The sequence below is a fragment of the Fusarium graminearum genome, chromosome 2 (assembly GCF_000240135.3).
Source record: "Fusarium graminearum PH-1 chromosome 2, whole genome shotgun sequence".
Lineage (NCBI taxonomy): Eukaryota > Fungi > Ascomycota > Sordariomycetes > Hypocreales > Nectriaceae > Fusarium > Fusarium graminearum.
The window spans coordinates 1,122,757-1,137,040 of record NC_026475.1 but is presented as its reverse complement, the minus strand read 5'-3'; the positions used below and the strand labels follow the sequence as shown (position 1 = coordinate 1,137,040).

Here is a 14,284-nt window from a genome sequence, read left to right as displayed (position 1 = left end):
GTGATTCACTGTCAACGAGTCACCTCCAAAGATGCACTCTTAACTGAGCAGCCTCAAGGTGAGCACATACCTTAATACTCAGGGGATATTTCAGAGTATTTGCATGATAAACTTGAACAATCTCAAGCTGTGCTTTGGGAGATTTTGAACAAGGGACATAAGAATAGAGAAATGACCGGGTGCCCGTGCTGTTCCAATGCAAAGGGTTGCATTCACTCATCAACAAGAGGAGTGGTGGGAGACGTGCTTTATTAACCTAGTAGTCTAGATACTAGGTACCTGGGTCGTCATATGTCCAGTTATCCCTATCCATATCAACAAAGAGTTTGCCAATACAACCAAGTGTTCAATTCATGACAACTACCAATCTGCATAGTCGACTTCCTACATCCAGCTCTCCAGGTGCAAGCATTGCTCGTTACATTACTTGACCCTCTAAGGTTAGCCATCTCATTGGCCATTCTTCTGTCAGTGAAGCCGTTTTCTTGTCTTCACAGATACTCCGCGCCTCAATCATCCAACTGCCATTCTGCCGTCCTGCTCGTTAGGTCAATTCGATCACCATTGCCTCCGCTACGCAGTCATCGTGGTTACTTCTCTCATCGATGTCTACCTCCATCATGTCTGGGGAAAGGGGTGACTCGTCCTCAGAATCCTCTTCGATGGCAATGATGTTTCGATCATCACAGGGAGTCATGCCGTCTTCTTTCAGGAGCCACTGTTCTATGTGCTTGTATAACACACGGACAGTGACAGGTGGAAAGGCGTTTCCAATCTGCCGCTTGATGGATGTGATATTCCCTAAGAACAAATGCCACCTTGGGAACCCTTGAAGGCTTGCAAACTCTCGCAGAGTCAACTTTCTCGACCCATCGGGATAGTAAAGGTCACCTCCTCTAGTGGTGATCGTTCCAGCAAGGCGTTCAGGGTCGTATGGGGCGCGTGGGGGGTTGAAGTGGTGAACCTTATCAGGATCATGAAGATCGTCTTCAAGTTGAATGCCTCTAAGAGCCTTACCAATAGTATTGTATGGTAACAACCCAGGTTCGTCGCCATGTGTCGCCTTTGGGAACGGTGGCAGTCTTTCCCCAGGGGCAGCAGCAACTATGATCAGTCTCTTCCGATCTTGCGCTGCGCCCCAAGTACAGAGCTTGACCACTTTCCAGCGGAATGAGTAGTTCCACTGCGTGAAGTCATGAAGGAGACCGTTGAAATAATCTCCGTGGCGGTCGTGAGTGAGACCAAACGTCTGCTCCACAGTAACAACGCGCGGTCGCAGCTTCTGTAGCAGTTCATTACATCCAAAGAGCGCGGCAATGTTGTCGTCGTCATGTACGGATGCATGAGTGTGCGCTGGAGAAAAGAATTGGCATGGTGGAGAGAAATGCAGGATATCCACTCTCTTGTGGCCGACATTAGGTTCCGCAATGAATTCGTCAAGAGGCATCCGGAACAGCTCAGTGTCAGGGAAGTTGGTCTCATAGGTCTCCCAAACTTCTGGTGCCTTATCAATAGCATACTGGATCTTAAATCCAGCCATAAGAGCGCCTCGGGATACTCCTCCGGCACCGGAGCATGAGTCGAACATGGTGTATCTTTGTCCGTCAAGTCGATTCTTGTTGTCTTCAGCGTCGGACTCGAGATCGATAGGATTGCTCACGTTCGAGGGTATCCATGAACCTCCTTTGTTCGTTTTGCCTCGCCATCGCTTCCGAAGAACTTCGTCAGACACCTTGGACTGTGTGTCTGCTTCACTCGAGTGTATACGGATGAACGCCTCTTCGACCTGCCTCTTGCGGCTCCCCTGTCCGACAAAGCAAACCTCCAGCTTCTAGCGGCAGATCAGATGTGTGTACCGGTTATTTGGAAGGCCTCTATCTTCTGGGTAATGAGGGTTGAATTTGGGAAATTCGGCGTTTGTGGTAACAAGATGATGCAATTGGAGAATATCGGAGAGGTTAATGTCCACGAATTCTTGATGCTTTGCTTCGTCTTGGTAAATGATCATGCAGACTTCATTCGGCATCATGCCGTGTGGTTTCGAGTATGCTTCGCTGGCCTTGATAAAGGGAATGCCGCGGATTTTGATGGTGTTTGTGGATAGACATCGGATCACCGTTTTGACCAGGACAAACTTGACATGATATTTGCCGAATAGAAACTTCCGGACTCGAATGAATGAATCCTTCTGTACTGTGGTATTTAATATTTGTATCTTCTCCAAATGGAGCTCGCCTTGACGAGAAAGTGGTAGACCTGTGAGATCCGCCGTGAGATCAATGATCTCATCGTAATCAACGACTTCGACAGCATCGACAACTTGAACAGCGTCAAGAACTTCGACAGTGTCAACACCATCAAGTGTACACGACGACAAACACCTTCTGCGTTCTGGAAACCCCGTGGGTCTTTCAGTCAAAAATATCACCTCCTCCATTTCTTCTCGCTGCTCGATGTCAATATGTGTAACCACCATGTTGTGCGAGGTAGGCTAACCCAAGGTAGGTAGCAACGAATGTGTGTGTTATTGCGTGAGCCGCATGCGATTATAGCTGATAAAATATGCCGAGGTCCTGTGCCCTCAGTGAGCGATATTGAGAGCAGTAAATATCTGGAGAGGTTTAAGAGAAATAATGTCGGTGCAGAGGCAAGGTGGTGGAGAAAGAGGTTGAGCGAAGTAAACTCTATGCACATGCATATCTACAAAAACTTGCCCCACGCTAAGGATAGCATTTATTTTTAATAGCTCCAACTATATGGCTCGTGCAGTGTGAACCATGGACTATTCTTATCCAGAAGGCTTTGATTTGTCATAGGACTACAAGTCAAACACTGTGGCTCAAACGCAAGGGTTATATCGCAACGATGACCATATAGTAGTATACGAACACCTTCCATGCAAACGACCAAATATTTTCTTTACACTCTCGAGTACTCTTTATCTCCGGTGAGAGAAGACGAGTTATGAGCATACAGTTCTCAGGCATTGCCATACACAAGCATAAAACCTTTGAACTTATCTCTTTCTATATATACAAGGCAAATCAGGCAAAGGCATGCAAATTTTTTATTCCAAGGCGAGGTTCTCCTCCTTCTTTCGTTCCTCAACACACTAATCCACTTCCAATATCACAGCCAGGTAATAGACGGCGATTTACTCCATGCGGAGACGAACGTCTGTGGCACTCGCTGGCACTGCAAAACAGGTCCTGCGACTTGTAAAGCTCCGCTGTAATAGTGCCAACTGAAGCTTCAACACAATACAAAGTCCAGCAAATTGCTTAAGATTCTCATGTTCCGTTAATATACATTTTCGTGGCTGCTATCATCTATCAAAAACTGTGATGAGAGCGCTGGCATGCCGGGTGAAGGCCTGCAACTCAACCATCCCACTAGTGTGTTTGCTTCGATTTTTGTAGAAATCCATGTTCACCTTGAAAGAGTTTTCTTGTTACCACTATTACCTATACTGCAGTTCTTCCAAAGTCTGATATCGACTTCGTTTGCTGAATGTAGAAATGAAAAGTCTACCTGCTTTCATTTAGGAGCATCTCCAAATCCAGAAAAGGAGGAAACAGCCTGTATACCTTAGTACCTGTACATACAAACACCAACGTAAATCGCTACGTCATTTGGCTGTGATTCCCCCGGTTTTTATTTTCTTTTTCCTTCGTCTGTCTAACGATTCAAGGCAGAATTTCGTCCTGGTAGTAAATTTAGTATTTCAATATCACTATAAACCAGTGAAGTAACTGCAATAATAGTTAATTATCTCGAAACGATTAGGCTAGGGCTCTAGTATTTGTTTGAGAAGTTGTTAAAGAACTTTCTTAGTTATTCTACTTTTATAACACTTGATATGATCTGATACAGGGTAATATGGCTTACACGGACAAGTAGTGTACGTAATCCAACCTCTGCCTAATACGGCTAGTCAGGGCAACTTCGAGCCGTGCATTTCGTGGCGTACTTAGCGGATACAGCATCAGCGATCCTTGTCTCGACTGTTGAGGTCATTGATGCGATCAACCATGCTTGTCAACCCTACTAAAAAGTATCTTGAGTACAGTAAATGACAGAATGAGCGACTTGGTGTTATTGATATCACAAAATTCGCATGATTCTTGGTGATGATAAGAGCGTGCCTACTATATTCCACGAGGCTTGTCGTACTACCGGATACTCTTTGCAGTCGATATACACCACATCAAGCCTATTATCGTTTTAACATCTATACCCATTCGGCAAAATTGACCATGGCTGCCCAGACGTTGCGTAAACGTGGCGTCGAAAGCCAAAAGGAGACTCCAGCGAAGAAGCAAAAGACCAATGCCGAAACCCAGGTCAAGGATGAGTCTCCAGAAGAACTTCCGCACAATCTCAGACCTATTCGTGCAACTCAAAAGAATGCCCAGAAAATCCGGACTCCCCCAAGAGAATCGCTGGAGTCAATCAAGGGCATCAAGGTAGAAGAGGCTTCGTCTGAAGCTCCGCCAAGCACCAAAGCTCTGAATCCACCTTCACCACAGGAGACAAAGCCTGTGACGCGGCGGACATTGCGACCGCGGCGAACAGCCGCCAAATCCTCTTATTTTGAGTCAGACGAGGAGTCGAGCACGAAACCCCAGGCCAAGAGGTCGAGTAAATCTTCTTCCATCAAGCAGGAAGTCAAAGATGAGGACAAAGACGCCAATGTGGCGATGGAAGCACCAGTCCGCAAAACGGTCAAGAAGACCAAGGAAAACCCATATGGGCTTACTCCTGGTATTACACCTTTTCCTGAGTGGGAAGCTCCATCAGCAAAAGACTGCGACGAAGTCTATCGTCGACTGGCCAAAATCCACGGAGAGGCCAATGCCCCTGAGAAGATACCAGCACCATCTCTTGAAGTCTCAGGCTGTGGAGAAGTTCCATCTGTCCTAGATGCTTTGATTAGAACCCGTCTAAGCGCGAACACATCTAATCGCAACTCCAGCGCAGCATTTCGCGGACTGGTGAGCACTTTTGGAACTGTCGACAAAGGCATTGGCAAGGGCAGTGTGGACTGGAACAAAGTCAGAACTGCCCCTCTTCCAACCATTGTTGAATCTATCAAAACCGGCGGTCTGTCTCAGGTTAAAGGAAAGGATATTAAAGCAATCTTGGAGCTAGTCTATGAAGAAAACACAAAGCGACGAGAGGCTTTCTTGGAAGAGAAGAGCGGAGGCAAAGCAACGGGAATCACCGGAGCAGAGGGTAAGACACAGGGTCAAAAAGATCTGGAGATCTTGAAGACAGACCAAGAGATTCTTTCGTTGGACCATATACATGGGATGGTCCCGGACGAAGCGATGCAGACCCTTACCAAGTTTCCTGGCATCGGCGTTAAGACGGCATCCTGTGTTATCCTCTTTTGTCTGCAACAGCCCAGCTTTGCAGTTGACACTCATGTGCACCGCATCAGTGGATGGTTGAAATGGATGCCACGGAAAGCCACCCGAGATCAAACGTTCAGTCACTTGGAAGTCCGCATACCCGACCACTTGAAGTATGGGCTGCACAAATTGTTTGTTCAGCATGGGCGAAGCTGCATCCGCTGTAGAGCAAACACAAGTGAGGGAAGTGAGGAGTGGAATAAATCGGAGTGTCCTCTTGATGAGCTCATGGAAAGAACAGGCAAACGGCAGTATGGAGGCAAAGCAGGATCAAAGGAGGCAAAGGTAGAGGACAGTGATTAACTGCATAACGCATATGATAAGATAAGGTCTTGGGCCAGTGTAGTATATAAAGAGTTTGTGTTGAGTATTTTCTTGTTCTTTCATCACAACATTCTCCATACACTCTATGAAAGTACTTCAACCTGCAGCCAGCTTTCTGAATGTGCCCATAACACGAATACAAAGACGTGGGAATGGGAAGAAAGAAAAGATCCAGCCCAGTTACACACAGACTACCCTGCCCAGGAGAGCAAGTACCCCACACCTCAGTGGCTGCTCAGCGACGACGACACCCCACCCAGGTTAGTATTCATTAAACCCCCTGTAGAGACGCGGCAAACCAAGCGCGTCGAAGCTTGGAAACTGGGACCAAGGTCGTTCGTTCCATTGTCTCCATCTGAACTCAAAGCTTCGACTGTCCAACTATTTTCCCGGTCCCATTCGTTTTCCTGCATCACATATTGCACTCATCATTTGCTGGTTGACAAAGGCATTGGTAGGGCATATGCACTTCCATTCAATTACGTTAGCTTATTTCTCTCCAGTTCATCACTCTTTTACTTCTCAGCGCCATCGGCGAGCAACCTTTCAACGGGTTGTTTGATTTCAAAACTGAAACTGCCCCTAGCAACGACGGCCTTTTAATGTCGATATAGATTTCTATCCCAGCCATAATTGACTACCACACCCACCATCAACAAACTGACGACACCGCCGCACAAGCTAGAATACAGACTCGACCTGAAAAGCTTGCCCCGAATAGTCCGTGTCGCATCGCACCTCGTTCGCCACGAAACCCACCACCCTACCGGTATCCCGCTTAAGCCCGAAGACTTTGTTCCAGACCCGATTCCAAGAGATGCGCAAACGCATCAGTAACTTGGAAATCTCATAATGGATCTTCACGAAGAACTCAACCAGTGGTACGAGAAGATTCAAACCTTTGACGGCGAATGCCATCTACTGTGCCCTCGAATCAACGATGAAGACAACGAAAATTACAGGATCCAACATGACCCTGAATCGGCCATTTCGCAAGAGGAAAAGACGAAGCGAATCGAACAAGGGCGAACGCGCCTGGAAGTTACATACTGGAACTGCTTGATTTTTGGGTTTGATGAAGACAGCCAAGGAAAATGGGGAAAGACGCTTGGAGACCGGCTCAACCTCTGCCTAAAGCACTGCGCAGACTGTGTTTACAACTGGCACATGAACCGCCGACCTCTTCTGCAACAGTTCCAGGATAAATGGAGTGAAGAGGTTGCCAATGAAATCAAGGCCATGCTTCAAAGCAAAGATGTCATACGGATAGACCAGAGTCTGCAATGGGCAAAGGCAGCTATCGAGAAGATCATAGCCACATGTTCTGTCTTCAAGAAGTCGCAACTTGGTGAACATCTATCAGAGGTCCACATCTCTGTTTATGAGGCGTTGTGCTGCATGCCTTACATGGAGGATCCAGAGCGACGAACTACATTTCAATTTGTTTTCCAGCGTCTTCAAGGGAAGAGTGGTCTCAAACTTGGAACGAAGGAGCCCCTGCCTGGAATGACATATTTCATCTTCGATCTCAGGAACCAAGACCGACGCACGTGGGCAACAAACAACTATCAGAATCTCGACAGCAACGCCATGACACTTGACCAATTCGACTGGGCTGTTAGTGGTGGACTCTCAAGGGCCATCGACGATATCAGCAGAAGAGATCCGCTCTCCCCAGAGTCGTGGCCCGATATTGAACAATTCTGGCAAAGTTTCAACGAAATAATGAGAACACTGAATGCAGATGTTATTCCTCAACGCCTACGGGACCTAGAGCTCAAGCCTGGGAGTTTGAGTATTTACGACCTTCTATTTCGCCACATTCAGGATTGTCCTGCAGAAAGTGTCTTGGTCACCAACATCATTGTCTTGACAAACTTCTTCAAGAAAGCGCCCAGAGCCTTTTGGGACGTTATTGGTGATGCCCGGCCTACTGTTATTCCTGACCTAGTCTTGAAAAGTCGAGTCTACAAGAACTTGCTCCGTCAATCACTAGACAACTGCTGGACTGGCTTTGACAGTGGCGCATCTCGTGCCCCGTTCCCTACCTCTTGGGTAAACCCTTGGCTAGAGTCTATCCAACGTGATCAGAGATATGACGCTTGCGATGGCTTTATGCACACTCTGCTCGAGACGCTTGCCAAGGATCAGACTATAGGAGAGCCAGGTCGTGCAGCTTGCGCCCGAGCTGGATTCGATGCATTGCAGCTCACTATGTCGACATTTGTTGACCAGGAGACCAAAATCGGCGCTGGTACCACTCATTTATACGCTTGCTGCGCATTTAACCTACCGATGAAGTACAAAGACCTCATTCTCCGAAACTTGCGTGCACCCTTACAAGAACGGGAGGGTTGGCAGACCTTTCAAGTGGCAAACGCAGCCAGGTTGGCCATGCAAACTGCCATGAAACTAGATATGAAGATATTCGCAGAAGAGTACTCAGCATGTCTCGATGGCAACCAGCTTCAGTCAACCGTCATCAGGGACTCCAAGGTTTTCTGGCAAGGTGTTGTTGAGATGTTTGACGTATCAAGTGAGCGGATTGACCTCGCTAAAGATATTATCTTGTCTTTGGAGCCACTGGTTGGTGTTGAGCAAGTCAGAGCATTGAAAGGCAACGATCAATTGACTGATTCGAGCAAGAGCTTCAACAAATCCCTTGGTGAAACAGTTGATATCCTTGGAAATCTACTTGGCCGAGTATCGGAGTTGGACGCTACAGATCTGAACACTCTTTTCAATGACCGACTGGCCTTCCAGGGCACTATAGCGCTATCGACTCACGGTGAATCGGCGCTCGCTGAAGCAGCTTCTGAATTACTTAAAAGCTGGACTGGAGAATTATCCCAGAGTGGAGCTTTTGAGCAAATGTCCCAGCTTCACCCTGATCAAACGCTGTCATCGATAGTGTGGGCATTGGAACGAGTTTTGAAGCCGCCTTACCCCTGGGGCCCTATTCGACCTATTCTCAACATGAGTAGAGATATTCTTCGCGGATTGACTGATCCAATCTCTGGAGTTTTGCGAGTCAAAACACTGGAGCCCATGTCAGCTGCCAAAGTCTTGCGGTGGTGGAATGAACAATGGCGATTTGTGTCTACAGCATGCAGGAATATTGATGGATGGTCCCGGTACATTCAGAACGCCATCATGACAGAGTTTTGTCGCGAGATCATGGAGCTCGCTGAAGCTCTGGTTGCGGAGGACGGCTTGATCACCTCAGCTATCTCCAAGGCGCTGGGCAAGAGTGAGGAGGACACCATGACTTCAATTCTTGGTGCTCCGAAGCAGTACTTTTCTGGCATGGAGATTATGATCCGCTTGAAGGACAAGTGGCTCGTTGATGTCACCGTCAGAGTCATCTGCAAAATTCTGACACGACTCCGAGAAAACAAACTTGAAATTGCCCCATCCTCCCGCAAACTCATCACTGATGCTTGCTTGCCTACTAATATCCCCGGAAAGTATGTCAGGTCGACCAATATGACCGACCAACAACGAGCAGAACTTCTTCAAGCCCTTGGACAATCGGACGATGAGGTGCAAATCATCCAGCTGGGATTCGCTGGGAAGGGAACAACATCTTCTAAATCCAAAGATCCTGTTAAGAAGCAGAGCAAGATCGATGCTTGGTCAAAGTCTGGCACCTCATCCAGCGGCACCATCACAACCCCATCATCTAGATCTAACCGCGATGATGTGCATGAACTCAGTAGATCTATTGACAGCCCCATCCTCAAGCAGCTGGACGCCCAGAAAGCTCGGGAACAGGCAAGAGCCAAATCGAAAACCAATGCTATGCTCAAGTCCAAGTCGAAGGTACCTGATCAGAAATCTATCTCCGCTCTGAAAGAGAGTAGACAGAAGGAGAAGCTTGAAAAACAGAAGCGCGACGCTGCAGCTATTGCAAAAGCCAAGGCTCTTAGAGGAGAGACTGTCCCTGGTGAGGGCTCAGGCTTACTTGGTCTTGGTCTCAGCGGCAAGGATCACGGCAAGAGCGAGATAATGGTCAACAGTTCGGATGAAGAATCTGATGAGGACGAAGAGGAGGACGAAGATGCTGATAACGAACTCGCCGCCTTAAGCACCGGAGGCCTGAAGACTATGAGCGAGGCTGAGAAACGTCTTTCAAAAGCCATGCAAGATATGGTTCGTAGACCGGTTAAGAAGGTTAGACAACAACGCTCAGTCAAAGAGATGAGAGCCAGGTTGATTCCACCTATGGATCGGCTGCACAACACCATCCTATCTTGGGATATCTTCCATGGCGGTAACGATCCCCCGAAGGGCCCAGTTGCATCCGAGGTCGCTACCAAGTATTCGGACCCCAAGACCTATCAAGACACATTCTTTCCACTTCTGGCCTCAGAAGCTTGGCGTTCTTTCGTCACAGCCAAAGATGAGATAACTTCCCAAGCCTTTGGCATGAAGATTGCAAGTCGTGCCAGTGTCGATAGCTATCTGGAGGCAACTTTTACGATGCCAGTGGTTCAAAATCGGGAGCGTGGCGTTTCTGAGGGTGATATTCTCCTCGTTTCCGAATCAGAAAATCCACTGGGAGACCAGACAGCTCGACATTGTTTGGCCAGAGTTCATCGTATCACCTACAAAAAAGAGTTGGTCGAGATCACATACCGTGTAGCTTCTCGAAACAACCCTATGACACAGGTGCTGACTCCCAACGTCAGCGTGTTTGGAGTGAAAATTACCAACATGACTACGATCGAGCGAGAGTATGCTGCCCTGGAAAGCTTACAGTATTACGATCTAATGGACGAGATTCTGAATGCGAAACCGTCTCCGATTCTTCGATATGATGAGGCGAAGGTCAACAACTGCATGCAAAACTATTCTCTGAACCATGGACAAGCTATGGCTGTTCTCGGTGCGCACGACAATGATGGTTTCACTCTTATTCAGGGGTAAGTTGCTCTGTTATAATCGTATTCAAAACTGACACAAGTAGTCCACCCGGTACTGGAAAAACCAAGACCATTGTTGCCATGGTTGGCACTTTACTCTCCGAACAGCTTAGTCAAGCTAGCAATCAAGGTTTCCCCGTGGGTGTTCCTCTACGGCCGACTGGCCTACAGGCGTCAAACAGCCAAAAACGATCCAAAAAGCTTCTTGTTTGCGCGCCCAGCAACGCTGCTGTAGACGAGCTAGTGCTACGACTGAAGGCTGGAGTCAAGACAATTTCAGGCAAGACCAAGAGTATCAACGTGCTACGACTTGGCCGAAGTGACGCTATTAACGCCGCTGTAAGAGATGTGACTCTGGACGAGCTTGTCAAGGCTCGCCTGGAGGGTGATCAAACCAAGGACAAAGCCAAGGCCAACCGCGATAAGCTTCATGAGGATGCCGGAAAGATCAAAGAGCAACTAGCAATCCTTCGACCTCTCATGGAAGCGTCAAAAGACCACGAGGACCGAACAACTTACACCAAGCATTCCCGAGAGTTTGACGCGCTAAAACGACGGCAGATGGACATCGGTAAGCAAATCGATGCTGACAAGAGCAGCGGCAATTCGGTAGCTCGAGAGATGGAAGTACGCCGCCGACAAGTCCAGCAAGAAATCTTGAACAACGCCCAAGTTCTGTGCGCCACTCTGAGTGGTAGCGGCCACGAAATGTTCCGAAACCTGGATGTCGAGTTTGAAACGGTCATTATCGACGAAGCTGCTCAGTGTGTAGAGCTGAGCGCCTTGATCCCCCTCAAGTATGGTTGCTACAGGTGTGTTCTTGTCGGTGATCCCAAACAGCTACCCCCCACAGTCCTCTCCCAGTCGGCAGCAAAATTCGGTTACGATCAAAGTTTGTTCGTCCGGATGCAACAGAACCACCCCGACTGGGTTCACCTGCTGGACATGCAGTACCGCATGCACCCCGAAATTAGCATGTTCCCCAGTCGCGAGTTCTACGAGGGGCAACTTGCTGATGGCCAAAACATGCATGAACTCCGGCAACAGCCATGGCATCAGAGTGCTCTGCTTGGGCCTTACCGCTTCTTTGATGTCCAGGGTGTCCAGGCACGAGGTCACAAGGGACAGTCTCTGGTCAACACCAGGGAGCTGGATGTCGCCATGCAAATGTACGATCGCTTCAGCAACGAATACGGCGATTGCGATCTGACAGGCAAGATTGGTATCATCACACCTTATAAAGCCCAGCTCTTCGAGCTGAGGAACCGTTTCCGGTCGCGATATGGTGAGGGTATCACGGACATTATCGAGTTCAACACGACAGATGCTTTCCAGGGTCGTGAATGTGAAATCATTATCTTCTCATGTGTTCGTGCCAGTTCTACGGGTGGTATCGGTTTCATGACTGACATTCGGCGTATGAACGTTGGTCTGACTCGTGCCAAGTCGTCTCTCTGGATTCTTGGTGACTCAAGGGCATTGGTTCAAGGCGAGTTCTGGAAAAAGCTTATTGAAGATGCCCAGTCCAGAGATCGGTATACCAAGGGTGACATCTTGTCGATGTTCAGGAAACCTCTGGAAAAGGCTAAACCTGGTGCTTACCTTCCACCGCCATCTAAAATCCAAGACCGAGAAGTTGTCATCCGAGACACATCGTATACAATGTCCTCGGTGCCTTCTTCTCGGTCGAATTCGCCGACTAGCATCGCGGCTCAGAAACCAACCCCCGTATCACAGATCCCTGGTATTGGAGCAAGTGATGAAACAGGAATTCCACCGCGATTTGCTGGACCTCCTGTGATTCACACGTCGTCAAGCAAACCTGCAGGGGAACTAAAGAAGCGACCACACGAGGGGCAGGAGATAAATCAACCAGTGTCCAAGAGGGTATGTTTGACATTATCAGAAGGCACAACCGTTCGTTCGTCCATCAGCTAACAGTGACGCAGATAGCAAGTGACAGCAAAGTTCGAGGCGGTGGTCTCATGGGCAAATTTGGGCAGAAGCCGCCCCGACCGCCCAAGACTCCCGTGGATCCCTCAGCATTGTCGGTGATGGGATTGGTGCCTCCCGAAAGGCCACCTCCTTCCATGCCGACCAGTCCGGCTATACCAGCTGGCCCGAAAATCCCAACTGGGCCTTCAAACCAAGGACATCGAAAGTCTTTGGATGGAAATAACCAGACTCAGCAAGCCAGACGTCCACCTGGTCCACCACCTCCATTGCGGAAGAAGGCTAAACCAAGTCTCTTTGTACCAAAAAAGCGGTAAAGGAGGTCAATTTGTTTAGCATAATAGAGGGGTTATAGATAGCCTGAAGCATTTTATGGGCGTTGGAGGAAGGTTTGCATCATTTTCCCTATGTATGGGACATTCACGATTGGCATGGGAAGAAGCTGCAAAGGCTGCAGCACTCAAAGAATTGGAGATACCCTAAATCGCTGCGTTTCTCTTGGCTCGGGAACATAATGCGAGGCCAGGGTACAAGATAGTCTGGTGATTGCACACGCGGGTGGGCTTTAGGGTGATTAATATGCAAGGGAGAATGCGAGGCTCCCGATTGAACAAGCCAGACGCCCCCAAGATTGGAGGCGCACATCATAACGCGGCTTGATGATGAACTATGGTAGCACTGGGGATTATATTCGCGACCATACACAATAAGTTGATGCGTAGAAAATGTCTGCACGACTTGAGACTTGAATCAACCCCGATGTTTCCTAAACCTGATGATGTTATTCCGTGTCACGTGATATAAAACAAACATCAGTCTGGCCTTGGGGTATCAGAAAATTAACTGCTACAAGCATAAGAGACAAAATTATTAGGGCAGCTTATGCCACTTTTATCATGATTTTTAGATTACTTATTTCTATACCCTAAGACTTAGGAGACCAACTTTTCTGCTAGCCACTAGTCTAGGTGGCTAGGTAGTTACGCAAATGAGCATGATTCAGCTCGCCTAACCATCCGTTAGTAAAGACGATCTCCAAGAGCCAGGGTTTTGTCATCTCACTTAGCAGGGGGCCGATGGCAAGGGGCCCTGGCAGTAGACAGGGTCAGGTCAGGTAATGTAATGTCTGATCCCAGTCATAGCCATCCATCACAAGAACAAAGTTGTGCACTTACACTATCATGGTCGGTGCAACGCGACAACGAATTCGAGGCGTACGGATACAACAGGATAATGATGTAAAAAGCTCGTGATGGTTCAGGCGCTGACGACAGAGTGTGGGCATTCTTAGTCCCCTTGTGGCTTTTCTTTGTTAAAGAGGGCGGGCGAGCCAAGATGATAGATAGCAACAGCCATGACGCTACGGTGCAGATGCACCTGAAAAGACCACTCAGGCACACAAATTACCTCCCCTCTACTCGGTAACTTGGCAAAGCGAAGGCACTAACGGTTCCCGCAGATGAGATCGGCGGTGGCTTTTCTGGGACCACGATGAGAGAGAGCTGAAAAGAAATGGTTCCCTCCCTCACTCTTGGGACTTGAGTTTGGTTTGTGGTTGAGACGGGAGAAAACTGCTCTGCTGTTGCGTTCGCGTACGAGGTTGGGTCACACGCTCAGGTGGTGTAACGAATAATACATACGCCATGAGTACAGGACAAGATAAGATAG

The 14,284-nt window shown here is 48.2% G+C and overlaps 3 protein-coding genes across 3 annotated transcripts; 2 read left to right on the top strand and 1 right to left on the bottom strand.

Moving 5' to 3' along the window:
* Positions 1-544: 544 nt before the first annotated feature.
* FGSG_08648 (uncharacterized protein) lies at positions 545-2,476 on the bottom strand (the record flags this gene model as incomplete). Its single annotated transcript, XM_011321792.1, has 2 exons — positions 545-1,804; positions 1,928-2,476. 2 exons carry the CDS (start codon positions 2,474-2,476, stop codon positions 545-547), a joined length of 1,809 nt encoding a protein of 602 aa, XP_011320094.1.
* A 1,780-nt stretch (positions 2,477-4,256) lies between these two features.
* Positions 4,257-5,717, top strand: FGSG_08649 (uncharacterized protein; the record flags this gene model as incomplete). The annotated part of the gene is made up of 1 exon (XM_011321791.1): positions 4,257-5,717. One exon carries the CDS (start codon positions 4,257-4,259, stop codon positions 5,715-5,717), a length of 1,461 nt encoding a protein of 486 aa, XP_011320093.1.
* Positions 5,718-6,590: 873 nt separating this feature from the next.
* Positions 6,591-12,933, top strand: FGSG_08650 (uncharacterized protein; the record flags this gene model as incomplete). The annotated part of the gene is made up of 3 exons (XM_011321790.1): positions 6,591-10,663; positions 10,708-12,550; positions 12,613-12,933. 3 exons carry the CDS (start codon positions 6,591-6,593, stop codon positions 12,931-12,933), a joined length of 6,237 nt encoding a protein of 2,078 aa, XP_011320092.1.
* Between the last annotated feature and the right edge of the window lie 1,351 nt (positions 12,934-14,284).